At 46.3% G+C, this 23575-nt stretch overlaps 2 protein-coding genes across 3 annotated transcripts in view; one reads left to right on the plus strand and one right to left on the minus strand.

Annotated features, from left to right (window-relative positions):
• RPRD1B (regulation of nuclear pre-mRNA domain containing 1B) overlaps nt 1–1088 on the minus strand; it is a 103792-nt gene extending 102704 nt beyond the window's left edge. Inside the window, exon 1 of the mRNA XM_068262844.1 lies at nt 848–1088. Within this exon, the coding sequence (XP_068118945.1) occupies nt 848–998 (151 nt within the window). The 5' untranslated portion in view covers nt 999–1088. The remainder of the gene's footprint in view (nt 1–847) is intronic.
• The window catches only part of TTI1 (TELO2 interacting protein 1), a 48083-nt gene continuing 25357 nt past the window's right edge, over nt 850–23575 (plus strand). For both annotated transcript variants that reach the window (XM_068262843.1, XM_068262842.1), the window contains exons 1-2: nt 850–1195; nt 14620–16852. In XM_068262843.1, coding sequence (XP_068118944.1) covers nt 14671–16852 — 2182 coding nt within the window. In that variant the 5' untranslated portion in view covers nt 850–1195; nt 14620–14670. The remainder of the gene's footprint in view (nt 1196–14619; nt 16853–23575) is intronic.

Below are 23575 nucleotides of genomic sequence, written 5' to 3' on the forward strand. Positions count from 1 at the left end.
ATTCCCGGCTCAATCCCCGCGGGCGGACAATGGGCAAAAACAAAGCGCTGATAAGTAAGTGCCTGCGGGGACGAGCGGGAATCGATTCACGCAGACGAGCGGTGACGCGCTGGCTCGATACCGGCGCATAAACTAACCGTGTATGCCAGATTACTCTATTTCAGTTAGATACTAAGGGAGGGGATATTGCACAGACTACTACTCACTCTGTTAGGTACTTAGAGAGGGAGTGTGGCAGACTACCACTTGCTCTTTTTCAATTGGGTACTAAAAAAGGGGGTGTGGCAGTTTCAGTTAGGTATTAAGGAAGGGGGTGTGGTACAGACTACCACACACGTTCCTTCCAGCTATGGCAGGTGGCACAGAGTACATCTCACTCTTCTTCCAGTTAGTTCCTAAGAGAGGGGGCGTGGCAATCGCACTCCTTCCATCAAACACCTATGAGAGGCAGTGGGGGCAAAGACTACCACTCATTTCAGCTAGGTATTACCAGAGGAGGTGTGTCCCCGACTACCAGACTCCTGGTAAAATAAGAGGTCACAACAGCCTTTAACCAATCACTGGCTGCAGATACACAAACTGATATTTTTATTTAAATAATCACTATTAATGCTGTGATATTGCTGAGCTGGTGGAAGAGATCAGAAAATGGTCCTTTTTCTTGGATATGTGATTTTAGAGGGAAAAAATCTCATATTGTTGCATGCAATTATTTCCCCAGCTCTGGGCTTATAAATACATAAATAAATCTACAAATGCAATGTGCACAGATGCGCGGGCTGCCGGGTGCTGCTCCCCGATTGGCTGCCCGGTGCACACATCCAGCACAGCATGCAGCTGCTGTTACCTCTCCGCAGCTCGCGCTGCCACACGCTGACGATGGGCCCCGCGTGTTTCCGGTGGTGGATCAGCCACAGGGACAGCGTCTGCACGCTCTGCTGCGAGTTGCTCAGCTCCGACAGCTTCTTCTCCAGCGCCGACTCCGAGAACGACGCCATAGCCAGTCGCAAGGGCCCCGGGCCCGGTACAAGATGGCCGCTTGACCTCTCAACTTCGGCTGCGCGTCACGTGATCCGAAGCGAAGCAAGGGACGCGTTGCCTTGGCGACGGACCATGAGCGCCGCCGAGAGGCGCTTATTTGACGGCGTCACTTCCGCCATGTGAAAGCGCCCTATCTCCGACACTATGGGCTAAGGTGAGAAGCTTACATGCTGTAGTATTCTAGTAGGTTCCGCTAGCAGGTCGGCTGAACTTGTGTTGGTCATAAGCAGAGTAGAGGAGCTGGAATAGTCTCTGGATGTACATGTGCTTGCCTCTACATCGTACAGAGACAGACTTGAGGTGAAATGGGACCCCATGCAAGGAAGCAGCTTTGGCTCCCTAGTACTTAGCTATTTTGATTAGAATGGATCAGCAGCTCAGAGGAGATGAAAGCCAAACTCTTTCACATCCACTATGCCCTAGGCAGCTGCCCAGTTTGCCTTTTAGATGATATGTCCATGACCACTGATGTACAGGCTGGACTGATGCTATATTATTATTTAGTATTTATATAATGTCAACAGCTTCCACAGTGCTATACAGAGTATATTGCCTTATCACTAACTGTCCCTCAGAGGATCAGGGTTATCAGAGGCGCCAAAAGCATAAAAAGCATAAAATCAGATAAAACGTTTAAAACATGGAAGTGGCGGGGGTGGGCCCTTTTCCACTCCAAAGGACACAGTAAAGGTACGTGTTAGGTTATAACACAACAATTTTTATTGATACACTCCACAAAGTATTGCACAATGCATTTCACGGGTGAGACCCCGCTTCATCAGGCACTGAGAAAGGGAGCATATAGCAGATGTCATCCTAGTCTAAACTGTCCCTCAGAGGGTCTCGCAATCTAATTTTTACCATAGTCATATGTCTATGTATGTATCGTGTTCTCCCCAGAATTTTTTTTCCAGCTGGGTTGCATGAGAAAGTAGGCGGTGGGGCGAGATGAGAGAATGCAGGGTGATTGTTCCAACATTTCAGCATACCCATCAAAATGGAACACTGGAGCTTCTCTGCATAACTCTGCTTACAGCAGAGGAGGTGGTGAGATCCGATGACAGCCGGGTGCTCACTAGAGATGTCGCGAACCGTTCGCCGGCAAACATCTCTGTCTCCCTGTGCCCTGTACTACTTCCAGGTCGCTATGACCCGGGGGAGTACGCCTGCGCTTTCCTGGCAGTGCGCGTCATAGATCGCGCTCCTGTTGCCGGGCACTTTCTGCGCATGTGCATGACGTCACGCTCATGCGCAGAGAGTGCCCAGCAACAGGAGCGCTATCTAAGACGCGCACCGCCCGGCCAGCGCAGGCGTACTACTCCAGGTCGTAGCGACCTGGAAGTAGTACAGGGCACAGAGAGATTCGCCCGGCGAACGGTTCGGGCCATCTCTAGTGCTCACCAAAACTAGCCGGGTGGAGCACCTGCCTAATAGAGCCTGGGGAGAATACTGGTATGTTTCATAGTCTAAGGCCAGAGGAAACCCACGTAGACATGGGAAAGAACATACAAACTCTGGGCAGAGAGTGCTCTGGCTGGGGTACGAACCAGGGACCCAGCGCTGCAAGGCAAGGAGGATGCTGTCGGGGTGCTAATCTAGTTATAGGGACTCATGGCAGTAAGGTTGAGCCTATTCGTTTTTAAGAAATAGGGGACCCAGCAGAAACACAATCCACGGCAAGAACCAGATAGATTTAGTTATATTGTGGAAGCTGTAGCTGAACTGAGCGCCCGAAGCCCAGCAACCTAAGGTCCTGGTGTGCAATTTTAGTGTTAGTGTTTTCTGCTGGGTCCCCCTCCCCCCCCCCCCAAAAAAAAAAACCTGTTTACCCTACAGCACTATACTTACAGATTCAATTTCCAGCCTTGACTCCATTGTAAAGAATCTGCGTGGCCATGATTAAGTTAAAGGACCACTATCGCGAAAATTGTAAGATATGTGTTGACACATACAAATAAGAAGTACTGTATATACTTGAGTTTAACCCGACCCGAGTATAAGCCGACCCCCCCCCCCCCAACTTTTACCTTAAAGAGACTCTGTAACAGCATTTTCAGCCTTATTTCTTCTATCCTATAAGTTGCTATACCTGTTCTAAAGTGGTCTGTCTTACTGCAGCCTTTTCTAGTTGCACAGCCACTGTAATATCTCTGTTATATAATCTAATCTTCTTTCCTTTGTCGGCTCAGGCAGGAGTGTGCTGCTCTGCTGTGATAGGGAGAAGCTATGCACGCCCCCTGCAGGCTCTGTATGCTGCGTGTATGACTCACAGACAGAGCTTCTCTGAGCCTGTCACATTCTGGTTTGCAGCCATGTTTTTTGTTTGTAAACACTGCCTAAAACTGGCAATTACAAGCCAGGATCGCAGCAGGGAGTGGCAGAAACGGCAAAGAGGGGCCTAGGAGAACATAATGAATAGAATAGTATGCTTTTTATTGTAAGAATTTTGTAATACAGATTCTCTTTAAGAAACTGGAAAAATGTTTGACTCGAGTATAAGCTGGGGGTGGCAAAAGCCACAACATTACTCACAGCCATGGTCGGCCACAACCATATATTAGAAAAGCAGCATAAAATGAGCAGATTGCAATAATAAGCCAGAACATAGGCCTACAATGGAGATGGACATACAAAGAACTCTTGTTGCAAAGTTTAAGCTGGCATAAAGATAAAGCAAGGAGTGCAGAGCCACATAGTCAGGTACCTAAAACTTGATATAGGAAATTAGGCTTATAATCGAATATATACAGCATGTTTCTTTCAGAGTAAAATGAGCCATACATTTTTCTCCTATGTTGCTGTCACTTACAGTAGGTAGTAGAAATCTGACAAAACCGACAGGTTTAGGACTAGTCCATCTCTTCAGATAGAAAGTCATTTAAAGGAGTTCTGTGTTAGTAAAAAAGTAAAACAAGCTGACACTTACCTGGGGCTTATAACGGCCCCCTGCAGCGGTAATGTCCCGCGCCGTCCTCTCCTGATGCGCCGATCCCTGCAGCCGGCCCCCGTGTAATCACGCGAGTGATTACACTGTGGCTGCGCGGCCGAGCACTCGCTTCCGCATGCGTCATCAGAGCTTACGGCGCAGTACAAGAAAACTTCGTCCTGCGCAGTAAGCTTCCGATGACGCAAACGGGAGCACGCATTATTCGGCTATGCCAAACGAATAATGCCCGGTGGCGGGGAACGGGTGATTAGAGGTGGACGGCGTGGGACATCACCGCTGCAGGGGGCTGATAGAAGCCCCAGGTATGTGTCAGCTTGCTTTACTTCTTGACTACCACAGAACCCCTTCAAGGCTCATTTTACTCTGGAAGAAACATACTTCTTATTTGTATGTGTTTACATGTATTTTAAACAGAACCTGAGATCAATGTTATAGGCATATTTATACAGTACTAGGCTGTGGCTTCCTCCAGCCACTTGAGGATCATGGCCTCCCTCGCTGGCCTGCTTGGCGCCTCCGTTCTGCTGCTCTGACCCCCAGTAATCCGGTCAGTCACGGGCTTTTGCGCATGCTCAGCCATGTGTGCACCCCTCGTTGCGTTCCTGCGGCCGAGAGCGCTCTGCGCAGTAGTACTGCGCAGACGCAGAACACTCCTAGGGATGGGAGCACGGATGTGCACTGCAGATGGGAGCACGGATGTGCACGCAGATGAGCCACACATGTCCAGAAGCCGACGACTGACCAGATTACCGGGAGTCATAGCGGCAGAACGGAGGGGCTAAACAGGATGGCGAGGGAGGCCACGGTCCTCATTTGGACTGGAGGAAGCTCCAGGCAAGAATTAATACGCCACAGTGTACCATCTTAGTTACACTTTAAATTTTATGACATTCACAATAGTGGTCCTTTTTCTTACAGGAGGTGTTTTCTCATCTTATATTCAGAGTACTTTTTCAGCACTTTGCAAGTGCAAAATTATTGAGAAAATGTTCTATATTATCATTACACACTCAGTTTTAAAATGTACCTGAAGTGATGTGACATGAGCTATAATGTTCCTATAGTATCAGTCCTACTTAGAACTAATCTATTTTTGTGTTTTTATTAGTGGCGCAATGTACATTGCCAGCATACCCATGGATAAGCGTTAGACACCCTCAGTCTCATTGCACTAACGCTAGAGAATGTATAGGTGCAAAAGGATGTGTGAAGTTTTACTTCCTGCTTTGTGTACAGAACTGAACATGAGGCACAGAGATGAGAATTCTACTAGTGTCCTACTTAATGCCATGTACTATTGCCATGGTTCCTGACAGGAGCTTTTCAGTTCTAAAACCTTATCAGCATTAGTTCCTCCGCTAGATAAAATGGTTTTGCCTTCCATTTTTCATTTTAGGAAACTGGGCTGAATTCCATAAGCTGTTTTATAAGCTTATTTGCGTAGATAAAAAAAATATTTCAATATTTGCTGTACATGAAAACAGAAAGGGACTTCAGAGAATCTTAGTAAAGGCCCATACACATGTCTGATTTTCGTCGTTCGCAAAAATCAGACGTGTGTATGGGCCTTAAGACTAATACTAAATGTTTATCTCATCCTGTCACTTCAGGTACTCTTTAAGACTTCAGATTACGCCTGTACCCAACCACTACTTTACCATTGCTCTCCTTTACTGGGTCCAGCTTTGTATATGTATTGCATTCAAACTATGCACCCCTGCTTAAAAAAGTCCCCACTGCCAAAATATAATGGCTTCTGCTTTGTACAATGAAATATCAGGGCCAAAACAAAAGCACCAGCTGCTGAAACCCCTTATCCCCCATCCATAAGGCTAGTGATTTTCATAATGGCAAATGAAAGCTATTAGCTTCTGGTTATATAACGTGGGTCAGTGGGAGAATGCATCTTAGGAGAATGTTCCACTCACCTATTGCGTGTAGACACTTCACCTGCACAGTAGCCTTTATATGCTGTGCATTTTGTACATCTGGTCTACTGCTCCTGCACCTTGCTGCTCTAGCTTCTCCATGCCTCAGCCTACAAACCCACTACTGCTACCACTTTTGTGGGAAAGCTTTACCTACATACTCGTATCTGTGATCTGCAGTCTGGAAGTGATATGCAGACAGCACTGATCAGAACTGTTGCAGGGGTGGGCCTTTCCAGAAGAAGATATGGATCGCACAGAACCCTCATCAGCAAATTATGTGGAAGCTTTCACACGGGTCCTGTGATAGCACTGTGGTGTACAGTACACATTGTACACCGGCTGCTGTGCAGGAGAATTATTTGTACACAAGAAGCAACCAGAACATCCCCTGGTCACTTTGTGGGGGGAAAAAATCAATCATTTCACACATAACAAAAAACTCAATGAATATAATATTGTCATAACATTCACAGAGGAAGACCGTAATGGCAGACAAAGTCAAAGGCTAACTGCACTGTATACATTCACAATGACATAATTGCAAACCAACTGCATTCCCATTCATTCATCTACCTGCTAACGTGTGTCGACGGGAGCGAGCGCCGCCTGCCCCCTGCTGAAGATGAGTATTCACAGCCCTGGGACTTCAAGTGAAGTTTTCCCAGGCCGTGATTATACTGCAGTGTTTTCCCCAGACTTTTTTTCCAGCTGGGTGGCATGAAAAAGTACCCGGGTGGGGCGAGATGAGAATGCAGGGCGGTGCTTCTCTACACAACTCTGCTTACAGCTTAGGAGGAGGTGAGCCGATGACAGCCGGTTGCTCACCAAAACTAGCCAGGTGGGAGCACCCGGCTAAAAGAGCCTGGGGAGAACACTGCACTGCACCTTGTGCAGTAAATGGTTAAATAAGGGAAAAGCATCAGCTGTACACCAGTCATAAGCAATGTACCCCCTTGAAAGAGAATCCTAGAAAATAAGATAAAGTGGCCTATTAATAACTGAACTCAACTCCATTAAAGTGGATCCGAGATAAATTTATAATTGCATAATTGCATAAACTTACTCATTGCATAATTGTATTCCTTTGATATAGTTTATTGGGCATTCCTCTAGCCAAATACTTGTTTTGTTTTAATACTCTAATTCCCTATAAACTAAACAAGCCTCGCCCACAGTTCCTTTTGTGCCTTGGTACTGTAGCAAGGCTTATGTTAGCTCAGTCTGGGCAGGAGGAGGAGGAGGAGGATGAGGAGGTTACTAGCCATCGATTTCAGAGGCAGAGGGCAGGAGGAAAGGGGACTGAATTTACACAATAGCAAGCTGATCGCATCTTCAGCCCTCAGCCTGTGACAATGTGACAAACAAATGGCTGCCCTCATTGTATCACAGGAATAAATAATCATAAACTTTTGAAGCTGTTTGCAGCTAGATATGCTGTGTAAACTATCTAAACTTTAGATAAGATTGTAGGCACAGAGGTTCTAGCGCTCCCCTAAACTCTGCCCCTCAGGAGAGGCCACACCCTCAATGCACGCCCATGTTTTCCTATGTTACATAAAGCACTCCGGCCAGGAGAAAAAAAAGTGCGGTGTACTAGTACAGTCAGAGCCGTATTAGGAGCACATGGTTCTATGTACTGTAATGCATTATAATGTCACCATAATTAGACAGCAGTGTGTGACCTCCAGATAACAGAAATATGCAGCTTGGTTCCCCAGATTCAAGAATTAACAGGTCATATCTCCCCGGACAGGATAAATAATTGTATGTCTCCAAATACAAGAATCCAGATATCTGCATTAGATAAGCTTTGTCCCCCTTTCCCACATACATCAGTATTAAGTAGCCTTTGGTCCTTCTATCCCAGGTAGCAGTATTATGTAGCCATAGTCCCCCCCCCCCCCCCCCCTTCCCACCAAATTGCAGTTAAATTGAAGCAGAATTTAAAAGAAAAAACAGATATTCAGCATGGAGAGGGAAGACTCTGCGTCCTATAGAATTCTCCTGATGGTGTCCTCATTCTCCCCCACGCTCCTCCATTTGAATCTCCCACTGTGGGAGACTTCGGCAGTCTTTGGAAGCACTCGGGCTCCCAAAGACCAGTGGCTCCGTACTGGGCATGCACAAGAGAGGGCGGCCCCTCGCGCGTGTGCAGTACAGAGCGCCCCGTCTTTGGATGCCTGAGTGTTTCCGAAGACTGCCAAAGCTCAGGAAGGGGAAGAGAGCAGTCTTTGACCGATCGGTTGTAGACTGCTAATGGGGTAGCCTGCGGGGAAACGCGGACACCATAAGGAGACCGGGAAGGCTCGATAGGACCCAGAGCCTTCGCTATCCTTAGGTTTTTATTTTAATTTTGCTTCAGACTCCCTTTAACCTCCTGCCAACCAGGGCTGTGGAGTCGGTCCAAAAATCCACCGACTCCGACTCCTCAGTTTAGGATTCCACCGACTCCGACTCCTCGACTCCGACTCCTCTCATTTGCATATTACAATTGTGTTGATTAAAAGTATGTAACATGAAATTCGTCTCTTAACTGCCAATGCTTAGGAATTTTACAAGACAACTGAAGTGAGAAGGATATGTAGACTACTATATTTATTCCCTTTAGACTAAAACTAGTCCTTGGTAAGAGTACTTGTAAAAGGTACAAACCGGAACAAAGAACATCTATCAGGCCCTACGTAATGTAAGTGTGGGTACATGTAAGAGTGATGTGCAGGTGCTCTGCAGGGGAATGAGGAGATTGTAAACAGACAACACCTCTGTATTCAATGTGCACAGCATTCTCAGTGGATTCCCTGCAGCTCTGTGGGGAGTGCATATGTAGAGTATAGTACTACTGTGTAACAAAGTAAACCTGAGACAGCTGAAATTAAAGTTTTATACATACCTGGGGCTTCCTGCAGCTGCCTTCAGGATAATCAGTCCCTCGTTTTCCTCCTCCACCACCTGGATCTTCTGCTATGAGTCCAGGTACTTGAGCCAGTCGGGCGTAGTGCGCATGCTTGAGCCAGTCGGGCGTAGTGCGCATGCACACACTCCGCCGCCAGGAGCGTACTACACCTGTGCAGCACTATTGCGCAGGTGCAGAATGTTCCTGGCTGTGGGAGCGGCATGCGGCCGGACAGCGCTGACTGGCTGAATTACTAGGACTCATAGCAGAAGATCCGGGTGGTGGAGGACAGCGAGGGACTGATTAGCCTGAAGGGGGCTGGAGGAAGCCCCAGGTATGTATAAAACTTTACTTTTCATCCGTCTCAGTTACCCTTTAATTTGTAGTCACCAAACCAAATTTTAACAACATATCAAATTATTTGATTTCATCAGCAAAGGGAGTGCATACATTTGCATAAATCAGCATCAATGCAGAATTATTTCCATCTCGTTGACCATCTCTTTTAGTGACACAGCTACACATCAGGCTTTATTCTTACAGCATAGATGTTATTTAGTATATATAAGAGATTCCTGTGTACACATCATATATACAGTCACAATCAGATATGTATATCTGACCTTAAAAATATGGGGACTGCTTTATTGAAGCAGCACAAGTAACTCATTTTGATTGGTTTATTTCATTTTTGTGGACTAAGCACAGCTATTACTGTATATATACATTATTTTTAATGACTTTTATCTGAGAAATAGAACATTTTATCATATTTTCTATTTTAATTACAGTTACAAATTCATTAGGAGTCGGAGTCGGTGCATTTTTTTCCCGACTCCGACTCCAGGCACCCAAAATTGCCCGACTCCACGACTCCGACTCCACAGCCCTGCTGCCAACTGCTACACGCCAATTGGCATGAGCGCAGCGGCAGCCCCAAGACCACTCCACTTCAATTGGCATGAATGGCTGGGAATGCGGTTTGCAGTAGATCGTTTGTGCCGATGCGCGCGCATCTCCGCATGGATGACGGAGGTCCGCTCCGCCTTCAGTCTCCCAGCGGCGATCGCAAAACCGCCGTTTAATAACCCTGTACAGTGCTGCGATCTAAGGCAGCGCTGTACTGGGGGCAGCCGTGTGCTGAAGCCTATGACAGCCGATCACACTGATTGGCTGGCGGGTGTAGGGAGATATATATTATTTATATTTAAAAAAAAAAAAAAAAAAGCAGCAGTGATCAGACCCCACCAACAGAGAGCTTAGTTGGTGGAGAGAAAGGGGGAGGGGAAATCACTTGTGTGCAGAGTTGTGCGGCCCTGCAGTGAGCCAATAAAGCTGCAGTGGCCAAATTTGTAAAAAAAACGGCCTGGTCACTAGGGGGGTTTCACACTGCGGTCCTTAAGTGGTTGAGTAAATTTTGCCTCCACGCCCCACAGACAACTTTTTTACATAGCCTTTGCATCTATTTCCCCCAAAGACTGTGTGATGTTGGTGTTCCTTTGATGGTCAGCGTCACCTAAATGTCATGATGTAACAATAACACTTTATCACGCTTGCACTGTGCTACACGGGCGCAATTACCCCATAATATTGCGCTGCCCTGCCAGGAACCAACGCCAAATCAACTGTTTCGGAGACTAAAAGCACTATTGCGCATGAGTAAGGAAAGCGCTTCTGTGATGACGCGTTATTGTTACATCAATAGGGCATATCAACAGCACACACACAACTGCAGTATTAAGCAGTTCTTGTGTATGCGCACGTACACATACAAACACTTACACAAAATTATGTAACCTCTAAACCCCACCAAGGTGCAGAATCAGGTGATTAAGTTGCCCCTACAGCTGGATACACATTCAAATTTTTTTATTGGCCAATTTTACCTCTTCCATGTAGTAAAAATTGGCCAGTGATTGGCATATCAAAATAGGATGTATGTATCCAGCTTTAGGGACAAAAATCACCTGATACTACACCTTTAAATCTACCCCTTCTAGACACAAAAGGTAACTTATGCAACGCACACTAACGATTGCCGTTCTGCTCCAGATGGTGGATTAAGCTTCAAGTTATGTCTCCCAGCATGTTCTGCAGTACTACTGCCTGTCTCCCTCCCTGTCTGTCAGATCACAGCACCGCTGCCCGCCGGGATGATGTCTATCAAAGCGCCTCTGCTCTCAGCCCGGCACTCTATCTCCCCCCCAAGCTGTTCTAGGGGTCATCCTGGATGTCGGCAGCGGCTACCCGTCACCGCGGCGCTACTCGTGGCTGGGGGGGGGGGGGGGCAGAGTTAGAGGTTTAGCCACAGAGTGGCATCAGTTTACTATTGGCCCCGGTGGGGGAGAAGGGGGTTGAAGGCGGACAAAGCACCATTCACTTTATTTTAATTGGCCCTGCACATGGAGGGGTAATTAGAGGCGGGGGAGGGCGGTGAATTTGAAAGAATGGGAGGATGGGGAGGCTCTACGCTACCCAGCAACATACGGCTGCCGGAAGGGACCAGATCAGCATTGCCCAGAGAGCCGCTCCGCTGTTAATCACATTGCTCTCGCAGTAGAGGCCCAGATGACATGTACCCACCAGTATTAAAGCAGATCCGAGATGAAAAATGAACTATAAGAAGTAACTTGTCTACAAGGCCGGATTTCCCATAAGGCACTGTAGGCACGTGCCTACAGGCGCCTTAAGTAACAGAAGCGGCCCCCTCCTTGAATGGCCTATTCAAGGACGGGGCCGCTTCTGCTACTTAAGGCGCCTGTAGGCACGTGCCTACAGTGCCTTATGGGAAATCCGGCCTTGTAGTCAAGTTACTTCTTATAGTTCATTTTTCATCTTGGATCTGCTTTAATACTCGTGGGTGCATGTCATCTGGGCCAGTTGCCATATCTATACTCATTCTATCTAAGCAGATCTTCACACCTTCCTGTGTTAGAAATGCATGTTGAATGAGATACACTGATAACAACCTGGAGTGGTATTATGAGACAAGGGCTTCTTTGATTATGATTCAGGTTTGCAGTTAGCAAGCAGACATATTCTAATAATTTTAATGTTCTGGCAAGGGAGAGTTAAGCGGGTGGACATTTGTTTTGTCTTACATTGGGCTTTAAATGTTGAAGTGAGAGTAATGGTATTGGAAGACTATTGCTGACTTATTGCTGATTTTAAAGTGAACTTGAACCCTGTGATATAACTGCCCCCACATGTAGGGCAGCCAAAATGAATGGCAAAGTACCTGCTTACAGCATGGAAAGGTTTTTGTTGTGATGAGAAAATGCTTTTTTACTTGTACTTCTGGAGCCCTATCAGATGATCATACCAAAGGATGATTGTCAACTCCTTGATTATGATCTGATGGGAAATGATCTGCCTAGTTTTCTCTGCTCACTAAAGCCTTTTGTATCAGCTCACATAGAGATCATGCTTTGATGGTGTCCAGACTTGTTCCCCTAGGCGATGTTTCAGGGCCGAGGGCGTTGTTGGCCCGTAGGCTGCATCGGTTGAGTTCCATCTAACATGTATGCACTGCTTACAGGACAACTGTAACAAGGGAATTATGTAGGCTGCCATATTTATTTCCTTTTAAGCAATCCCAGTTGCCTGGCTACCCTGTTGATCCTCTGCCTCTACTACTTTTAACCATAGACCCTGAACAAACATATGAAGATCAGGTGTTTCTGACATTATTGTCAACCCTGACAACATTAGCTGCATGCTTGTTTCTGGTGTTATTCAGACACTACTAGGCATTGTTAGAAGGAAATAAATACGGCAGCCTCCATATTCCTCTCACTCCAGTTGTCCTTTAACCACTTCACCACTGAGGGGTTTTACCCCTTGAGCACCAGAGCAATTTTCACCTTTCAGCGCTCCTTCCATTCATTCGTTTATAACTTTATTATTACTTATCGCAATGAAATGAACTATATCTTGTTTTTTTCGCCACCAATTAGGCTTTCTTTAGGTGGGACATTATGCCAAGAATTATTTTATTCTAAATGTGTTTTAATGGGAAAATAGGAAAAAATGTGGGAAAAAATTATTATTTTTCAGTTTTCGGCCATTATAGTTTTTAAATAATGCATGCTACTGTAATTAAAACCCATGAAATGTATTTGCCCATTTGTCCCGGTTATAAAACCGTTTAAATTATGTCCCTATCACAATGTTTGGCGCCAATATTTTATTTGGAAATAAAGGTGATTTTTTTTTTTTTTTTCAGTTTTGCATCCATCCTTAATTACAAGCCCGTAGTTTATAAAGTAACAGTGTTATACCCTCTTGACATAAATATTTAAAAAGTTCAGCCCCTAAGGTAACTATTTGTTTTTTTTCTATTGTATTTTTTTTTTTTTTTCATTACAAAAAAAAAAATTGGGGAGTGTGGGAAGTAATGAGTTAATTTATTGTGTAAAACTAATGTGTTTGTATATAGAAAATGCTTTAGGGTCTTTAGGTAGTTTTTACTATTTGGCCACAAGATGGACACAGTGTGTTTGTTTACACGCGACTTGTAAGTGTCCGGAAGGACGCTTACAGGAAGCAGTACGAGGCTGGGTAAATCACAATGATCGCGCTGTTTCTCAAAGAAGCAGCAGATCATTGCGGGGGCTTAGATCAACGAACGGGAATGGATTTTCCCGTTCATTGATCTCCGGGCGGGGCGGCGGCGTGCGGGAGCGCGCGCACGAGCGGCGGGAGCGCGGACAGCGGCGGTAAGGGGGGAAAAAGGGACGGAGAAATTCGTACCGCGGGGGGTAAATTGGTTAAACTACAGTACCCAGTCTCCTTCCTCCATAAGTACCCTGAACTATGATTTTTGTGTGAGCAGAAGCAGTATGCTTGAGTGGACAGAGAAAGCTAAAGAACGGTTACCGTATAAGACGACTGGGCATATAAGACGACACCCCATCTTTTCCAGTTAAAATATAGAGTTTGGGATATACTCGCCGTATAAGACTACCCCTCTTACAATGCATACCAAATAAAAAATTTTAAAAAAATCATATACTGGTGCTAAGTATGAACAGATACTGGTGCTGTACTGTATGTGGTACCCAGTATTTAACAGTATATAGGCGATTGACTGGTTGGATTGGTCAACTCTCCCGCTCCCCTAGGTGGATTGGTCAGCTCTCCTTATCTAACTGAGAGGTATGGAAGAATAGATTGCGCTGTGCCCATAAAACACACCTCTTTCACCCTTATGGCCCGCCCTTGTATCCTATTTACCTCCTACTCTGCCTCTAAGATCTCGCACATGGGCGCCTGCGCTGCTTCACTACAGTCCTCAGCAGCGAGATCTGAGAGTTAGTAACAGGATAGGGCGTAGCACCCGGCATCAATGACACCCGGCGTACAAGACGACTCCTGACTTTTCAGAAGATTTTCAAGGGTTAAAAAGTAGGCTTATATGCCAGAATATACAGTAATTTCCTATTAGCCAAAGCGGTATGCAATCATCAGATGGTAGGGCTCCATAAAGAAACAAAATCTCCCCCCCCTTTCATATTATCAACGGTAAAGATTTGATTTGCTGTGAGCAGGTTCAACCTAATTTATTTTGTTATAGTGGCTGAAGGGAAGATTGTACGAAGAACAGAACATTGTTTTGATTTGCTTTTTATATAATTTGTGCTAATTTCTATAAAACCTTGTTATTGTTTTCATAGCTTGGTTTTAAATATTTTCTGGAAATCCTCTTAACATTCCACTTCCCTACTACTTTGTTTTGAATAGTATAACCAATAATAAAGCATTTTATTGTCATGCATGCATTTAATCATATGTTTTAATCCAAACAGGAATTCTTTTTTTTTATATTTGACGTGGCATATCCCGAGACCGGATTTGACATGGAGTTTGCAGATGAACCGGCGACTCCTCAGGGAGCCTTTGATGCTTTGCGTCCAGTTTGTGTTCGGTTGACAATGGAGCAGACTATAGAAAATGTTAAAAGCCTTCGCGAACAGATATCCTCTACAGATGTGGAAGCCCTTCAAGTCCTCCTAGATTACGTCCTCTTCCCTTTGCGGTTCTCCCTTAAGACACCTGGGCCAAAAAAACCTGGATTAGTACAAGCCATTCTAGAATGCATTTCATATCTGCTGTCACTGACTACCTTAAAGAGTCCATCATCTCTTAAAGAGCTCTTTGATGATGTATGCGCCTGCTTGCCTACTGATCAGGATGCATCAGTTCCTGAGGAGCTGAAGATGGCAGTTATTTCTACTATACAGGCTCTCCTCCAGGCTTCTGGGGAAGAGGTCCTACCTATCCTGTATAAACCATCTGCAGTTCCGGAGATGGGATTTGCCATCAGTCTCTTACTGAAACTGGCTGAGGTGGAGAAAGCGCGGGATATTCGACTCGGTGCTATGAAATGTTTGGAGAAGTTGATGATTCCAGAGTTCAAGCAAGACATTTCATTAGGTGACCTCTTTGCTTCCTTTCTTCCTGGTATGTGTACAGTCATGGCAAAGGTCATCTGTGCAGACCCTAAGCAAGGATACAGGGTGACTACCACTGCATTAAAACTGTGGGCAAATGCTGTAATCTGTGTAATGTCCGATGACAGTATACAGAAGGTTCCGGATAAGAAGCCTGAGTACCCCGGACTCTCGGCACGTGTTCAGGAACTGCTCATGCATAGGGATCACACCTGGGTAAAGTACACTGGCAATCGCTTAGTCATTCACCTTAAAAATATCATAGCACGTTGCACTGCTGATCCACATTGGAAAGTGAGAATGGCACTAGTGGACTTAGCTCAGCAGTTGCTTAGTACTTGCTGGTTTTCATTTGATGTAGCTGTAGCGGGGCTTTTACGAGTTTTAATAGGGCACATGAGTGATGAAAAGCCTGAAATCAAGAAAAAAGCACGTGAGGCTATAATGGAAATAGAAAAGAGGAGGAGAAATTCAAAGTTGCTACCGGACGTGCTATCAGATGGCCTTCATTCCTTGGCAGTATCTCTTCCAAGGCTTCTAACTGGTCAAGATGACCAGGGTAAGCTCACCATGCTGCTTCTTCTTATTGGATTCCTCCAGATGCTTGGTCCAAGGCTTACGTTCACTCTGCACTCTCCTATTCACCTTCAGAGGCTCTCTGCTGCTCTTATGCAGACATTGGAGTTGGACTTATCCTCCAAAAAGGTGGTGGAAGAAAGGCTTCCTCCTTGTGCTGTTACCAGCAAAGCCTTGAGAAATGAGCGCACCGGGGCTTTTCAGAAGACTTTCCGCTTTTTTCGAGACCAAAGAATACTTTGCCATATTGGGCTTGCCTGCAGGCTCTTGGGGTACTATGGAGACATTCACCTTCTGGTGGATCATTTCCTAGGACTATACCGTGCACAGAAATTACCTTCTCTACTAGTGATAAATCAGTTGGTGCTGGGGGCAGCTGGCATTGAAGTTGAAACACTTGTTGATGATGGCCTAAGCATGGATGCTGATGAACTATTGGAGGTTGTGCGTCCACTTCTGGAAGAGTTCACAGACCCAAGCAACTGGCATCTCCGCACCTGCCAGGACACCGACGATATGGCCGATGAGATGTCCTCTCAACAGTCAGATCCAGTTATAGATGAAATGAGTGCCAATGCTTGGAAGCTGTGTTTGCAGCTAGAGGCCTTTTCTTGCTTTGCCCAATCGCTTGGCAAACATTTCCGCCCGCTTCTCATGTCTACCCTGTACCCTCTGCTAGAGAAAGCCGGTGAACCTTCTTTATTCGTAAGTGGAACAGCGATGGAGGCTTTAGTAGATGTCAGTCAAGCCTGTGGATACAAAAATATCAGCCAACTTATTGAACTTAATGCAGACTACTTGGCAAGTGAAATCTCAGTTAGCCTGCGTCACATTCAAAAACATCATGGCGGCCCTATACGAGTATTGCAGGCGATGCTGGAGAACTGCAATCCTACCCTTCTGCCTCTGCTGTATGAACTTGTCCAGGACCTGCTTCCTGCTCTGGACCATTGCCAGAATGAAGGTGCCATGACGCTGCTTTCTGTGCTCAATTCTCTGGTCATTAGATTAGGTAATCCATTTAGCTTCCATCCTACTTTATGGTTATGGTTTAAACATAATGGCATATGCCAATTTTCAGCATTTTGTAACTTGCTTTAAGGGATAACTGAAGTGAGAAGTATATAGAGGCTGCCATATGTATTTCCTTTTTAAACAATTCCAGTTACCTGGAAGTCCTGCTGATGTTTGCCTGCAGTAGTGTCTGAATAACACCAGAAACAAGCATGCAGCTAATCTTGTCAGATCTGACACTAATGTCAAACACCTGATCTGCTGCATGCTTTTTTGGGGTCTATGGCTAAAAGTATTAGAGACTGAGGATCAGCAGGACAGCCAGGAAACTGGTATTGCTGAAAGGGAAATAAATATGATATCCTCCATATCCCCCTCGCTTCAGTTGTCCTTTAAATGACATTCCCTACAGGTTTGGGGCAGCAGAATGCTAGAGTGTTATTTTGATTACTCCAGGACTGCAGGAATACCAAAAATACTTCCTGCACAGCCCCTACTTCAGTGTATATCAAAGGATAGTTGGGCAACAGGGCGGATTTAGTAACCGTGGTGCTACTGGGCTAAGTTAACCTGGGCTGCTCCCCCAATAAGCAGTGTTAGGGGCTCTTTTTTATTTCTGACCAATTGTACTCACCTGGCATTTTTAGCAACCTCTCACCTGTCCCTGCTGGCACAGTCCTCCTTTAGGGCCGGTTCACACTTGGTCATCCCTCCCAACTTTTTGAGATGAGAAAGAGGTACACTTAAGCCACCCCCCTGATCACGCCCCTAGTCACGCATACCATAAAGATTTCATAAGAAATATGTTCATTTTCCTTCATATTAACATTTTTAAATGAGTAATATATCAATTTAAAGGATGGGAATAAAGTTTAGTCAAACACATTTTTTTAGTAGAGAAATATATATATTTATTTAGAAAGAGGGACAAAGTCCTGAAAGAGAAACAAATGAGGAGGAAAGAGGGACAGGGCTCCCAAAGAGGGACAGTTGGGAGCTATGCTTGTTGTTAAAACGTATCCGTGGCTCGGTTTTTGGGCCTGGACCATAAACTGAGCCACGGATCTCAATGTTAAAAATAGCAGCCGTCTTCACCTAATAACAAAAAAAAAAACAGTTTCATGGGCGATCTGTGGGATCCAGCTTGAAAAACTGAACGGAGGGTCCAGATTTGTCGGGACTTCACGGAGCCAGATACACGGAGGGGTAGTGGCAGGCAATGCAAAAATGGATCTCCCTCTTCACAGACACAGAAACGGATTGAGATCCAGATTGCCTACTGCCTGCTCCTCCCCTCTACGTCACCCCCATAGGTGTCCTGGTATGCTGAGCCCCGAGCAGCAGACATCCATAGCTCCTATTATCCTATAGGATTTTATTAAAGGCTTCCTGAAGTGGCATGAGGCACGTTACTAGCCTGCAGGAATTCTGCTGCTATGGAGGCTGACAGAGGGCTGATGACACGGCACATAAAAAAGGAAGTGGCATTCTAACAGGTGAACTTGTTTGTTAAAGAGTACTTTCAGTAAAAGAAAAGACCGAGCTTGTCGTGTAAAGGCTCTGCCCTAATGCTGCAAGGATGGGTGGGTCTTGAGGTTAATAAAGTAATTGGCAGCATGTAATTCATTACACAGGTGAAGTTCCGCCCCCTCCATCAGCAAGAAAGCCACAACCATTTAGCTCTGAGAACCCCCACCTGTATTCCTGTTGCTCAATCCCATCTTTCGTTGCCGTGGCCCACCTCCAGCTCAGCAGCCACCAATTAGGCTGCCGCTATCAAGCTGGGGGTGGGCTGCAGCAGTGCAGGTGGGAGTAACTAAAGGAGGGTGGAATTTCTGAAATGTATGAATTAAGGACAGGCAGGTGAGTTATTAACCTTGTGACCCACCAATCCTGGCAGCATCAAGACAGCCTACACGACAGGCTCTGTTTTTTCACTGGAAAGATTCTTTAATTTTATCTCACTTCAGGACCCTTTAAAGTAGATTATTATTTTTTTTTCCCTTTTTAAATACTAAAAGACAGATTCTGGAATAGTCTACTTTGAAGTAAACCAGAGATGGAACACTTTGGCACAAAATAAACGTATCCCTGATAGATTTTACTAAATAACTACTATACCTGGTATTTTCGCTGCTCTGGTGTGCTGTTTTTGTGGTGGTGTTTTTTTCTAAAACTCCATGCAAAACACAGTTCATCAGAAAAGCATATTATTTAGTGGGCTGTGTGCAAAATGAAATCACCATTTCTAAAAAACCTCTTATGACAAATATAGATTAATAAAAAAAACATTTTTCAATATGACCTTGCATTAGCAGACACCAGCAGCTCCTCCCATCTCATCACAGCTCTCTGTAATGCTGCAAGTACTATACAGAACAGGAAAGCAGAGCCAGAAGGGGGCAGATTTGGGCTTGAAAAGACATCAGAGAAGATAGACATAGCTATAATGATTCCTGAGCAAAGCCAGACTGAATGCTTAGTCTGGGATTTTATCAGGGCTGATAACAGGCAGGCTGAGCAGTGAAGAATGAAACAGAGAGCAGGGTAGGTGTTTTCTCTAATGTTCCCACTGATATATATGGTAAAATACAGGCGGGAGCTTCGTCTCTGATTCACTTTAAGGAGACTTTGTACTAAGAAAAAATGCCCCTGGGGGTACTCTTCTTGAGAGGGGGAAGCCTCTGGATCCTATAGAGGCTTCCACTGTCCACCTCCTCCATCCCACGGCGGTCTCACTACAGCCCACGGAATGCACTGCTGACAATTTGTCAGGCTGTGCAATATTTATCTTTCCCTGTTCCAGCAGGGGCACTTTTGCTGCTCTCCGCTTGGAAATAGGCAGAAGTAGCTGTTCTCAGTCGGGTCTGCGCAGGCAGTAGAGCGCACCCGACTGGGATGGGTTATTTCCGACTATTTCGGAGCCAAGAGCCACTACTGCGCCTGTGCTGGACCCGGGAAGGTAACTATTTACATGGCCGCTGTTCCTGGACCTTTAGCGAGAGCACCATGGGACGGAGGACAGGGGAAGCCTTGATAGGAACCAGAGGCTCCCTCCCCCCCGAGGTGAGTAACCCCCAGGGGTATTTTCTGTTAGTACAGATCCTCTTTACGATTAGGACACTAGATGTTCATCTCATCAGTTCATTTTCACTGCAGGTTTGCCTTAAAGGGAACCTAAACTGAGGATATGAATTTTTCCTTTTAACATAACACTCTCCTGCTGATCCCGTGTCTAATACTTTTAGCCACAGCCCCTGAACAAGCATGCCGATCAGGTGCTCTTACTGAAGTCAGACTGGATTAACTGCATGCTTGTTTCAGGTGTGTGATTCAGCCACTACTGCAGCCAAAGAGATCCGCAGGACTGCCAGGCAACTGTTGTTTAAAAGGAAACATCCATTTCCCGCTCAGTTTAGGTTCCCTTTAGCAGTGTTCCCCAACCCTGTCCTCAAGGCCCACCAACAGTGCATGTTTTGTGGAAATCCTCCCAGGTAGGTACAGGTAGTCCCCGGGTTACGAACGCCCGACTTACGAACGACCCGCCGATACAAACATCCGCCGCGATGACGTCCCGCCGCCGGGGACTACCTCTTGGGCCACCTTTCCTAATGCAGAGTATGCGCAGAGGAAGGCGCAACAAGTCTCACCTGCTTCCACGGCGGTTCCAGACCAATCGGCAGCGTCCTCTCTCCCTCAATGTTCTTCCCGGCGGCTTCACCAGCGTCCGTAATGACGCAATCAGGAGACACCGCTGCTCCTTCTGATCGCGTCATTACGCGACGCTAGTGAAGCCGACGGGAGGAACATTGAGGGGAGAGAGGACGCCGCTGATTGGTCCGGAGCCGCCGTGGAAGCAGGTGAGACTTGTTGCGCCTTCCGCTGTGCATACTCTGCATTAGGGTGCACCAGAGATACAGAGGGGGGCACCAGAGACACAGGGGGATCACAGGAAGCACAGGGGACAGAGAAGGCACAGCGTCCCGACTTAAGGACGGATTCAGGTTAAGAACGAGCCTACAGTACCTATCTCATTCGTTAACCGGGGACTACCTGTAATCAGCTCTGCTGAGACACTAATTACCCCACCTGTGCATGTTTGTGGTTTTCTGCAAAACTTGTACTGTTGGTGGGCCTTGAGGACAGGGTTGGGGAACTCAGCTTTAAAAGACACCTGAATTGAGAGAGGGATATGGAGGCTGCCATATTTATTCCCTTTTAAACATTTTAAACAATGCACATTGCCTGGCTGTCCTGCTGATCCTCTAATACTCTTAAGGGGCCCATACACTGGTCGAATTTCAGCGATCGATTCTATAGAATCGATCAGAAATCGATTCTATCAAATTCCCCATTCCATCGATTTGCGGCCGATTTCAATCGATCTGACAGGATGGAATATCTAGGTTGATTCTGCTGGCAGCAGATTGATGGCCCATAGAGTTGCATTGGATGTAATGGTGCAATCATGCATTTAGATCGATTTCCAATAGATTTAATTCTGAAATCTATTAGAAGTCTGTTCCTAGTGTGTGGCACACATCCGATTCCTGTCAGATTCCACTTTACAGGCATCTGCCAGAAATCTATCTGATGGTCGAATCTGCTGCAAATCTATCAGTGTGTGGCCACCTTTAGCCATAGACCCTGAACTAGCATATGTAGAACAGTTGGTTGACTGGATTTGCAACATGCTTGTTTCAGGTGTGTTAATCGGGCACTAATGATGCATGAAAAATCTACAGGGCTGCCAGGCAACTGGTATTGTTTAAAAGGAAATAAACATATCCGCCTCCGTATCCCTCTCACTTCAGGTGTCTGTTAATTCAGTTGAAACGCAGCATTTTTAACCCTAAGTGTGTCAGCGTTTTATACACGGTGTGGTTACTCTCCCAGCCCTTCTAAATAGTTGTGCTGTATCACCGCCACCCTCCAGTTCCTAAACTGCCTGTAAATGTGACACTGTGACATTAAAACTGTGGAGAGCCAATGAATCCACTTGTAGACCTTGAAAGACGTATATTCTATGTGTGAATCTATTGTAGCTCTAATCTTCTCCTTTGCAACAGGAGCGCACTCATTCACTAATCTGCTTCTTATAACGGTCACACCCATTAAGCAGCAATGAAAATAGGTCCCCGGTATGACCAGGGCTGTGGAGTCGGTACAAAAATCATACGACTCCACCTCCAACTCCTCAGCTTATGAAACCTCCAACTCAGACTCCAGGTACCCAATATTGCTCCGACTCCACAGCCCATTAATGTAATTTAGCTGCTATACTGAGAACGCTGGCGCATTCAGATAAATAACTGGTGCCCTACGCCCATTAAAATATCAGCATTAAGGGGAATTTTGGGAGCTTGATAAAAAGCGGGCAACACGTGCACCCAAATTTTGCCGATATTTTAATGTGCGCCAGATAAATAGTGAGTACTTCCCCTCACTGGGTAAGACTGGGGGGAGGGGTCTTCAAGGTTAGGTGTGTGTGGGGGGGGGGGTCTCCAGTGCTCGGTGTGTGCGCGGGGGGGTCTTCAGGGTTAGGTGTGTGTGTGGGGGGTCTTCAGGGTTAGGTGTGTGTGTGTGTGGGGGGGTCTTCAGGGTTAGGCGTGTGGGGGGGGGGTCTTCAGGGTTAGGTGTGTGTGGGGGGGGTCTTCAGGGTTAGGTGTGTGTGTGTGGGGGGGGGTCTTCAGGGTTAGGTGTGTGTGTGTGTGTGTGGGAGGGGGGTCTTCAGGGTTAGGTGTGTGTGTGGGGGGGGGGGGTCTTCAGGGTTAGGTGTGTGTGTGGGGGGGGGTCTTCAGGGTTAGGTGTGTGTGTGGGGGGTCTTCAGGGTTAGGTGTGTGAATGGGGGGGGGGGGTCTTCAGGGTTAGGTGTGTGTGTGGGGGGGGTCTTTAGGGTTAGAGGTGTGTGTGTGTGTGTGTGTGTGCGCGCCTTCAGGTTAGGTGTGTGGTCTTCAGGGTTAGGTGTGTGTAGGGGGGGGGGGGGGGGGCTCCAGGGTTCGGTGTGTGTGTGCGCGCCTTCAGGGTTAGGTGTGTGTGTGTGGGGGGGGTCTTCAGGGTTAGAGGTGGGTGGGGGGGTCCAGGGTTAGGTGTGTGTGGGGGGGGAGGTCTTCAGGGTTAGAGGTGTGTGTGTGTGCGCGTGCGCGCCTTCAGGGTTAGATGTGTTGGGGATGGGAGGGGGCTTGCGACATTACATATGAGAGCCGCCTAAGGGGCACATTTGAAAACTCTGCTATAACTGAATTTGGGCGTCGGACTCTCCCAATAAAATAGCAGGCGATGGGGCCACTTGCAGTTCACATCGCATCTATAAGTAGCATGCAAATTTACCGTTCTGGCTGAGTTTTTAAATGGACTCCTGTGGCAGCACCCGGGGGAATTTTAAGGTTGGGGCCCACCAGGTGAGTTTTAGTGTTGGGCACCACCTGGGGGGATTCAGTGTGAGGATCGGGTTAGGACATAGTAAAATATTGGCAAAATTACTGATATTCTATTATAGTTATTTCACACCCATATTCACTCATGTTGCTATTAAAGGTACATGGGGGGAGGAGAACTACATGGCCAAGAACCAAATCTAATGCTGGATACACACGGTGCGTTCGCGCACTCAATTTCCCGCTCGATTTGTTTATTTCCAACATGTCCGATTTGCATTTCGATGGATCATTAGGTCGATTCGCATGCAAAGTATGCCAAATCGACCTAACGATCCATCGAA

Source organism: Hyperolius riggenbachi, chromosome 12, assembly GCF_040937935.1.
Source record: "Hyperolius riggenbachi isolate aHypRig1 chromosome 12, aHypRig1.pri, whole genome shotgun sequence".
Classification (NCBI taxonomy): domain Eukaryota; kingdom Metazoa; phylum Chordata; class Amphibia; order Anura; family Hyperoliidae; genus Hyperolius; species Hyperolius riggenbachi.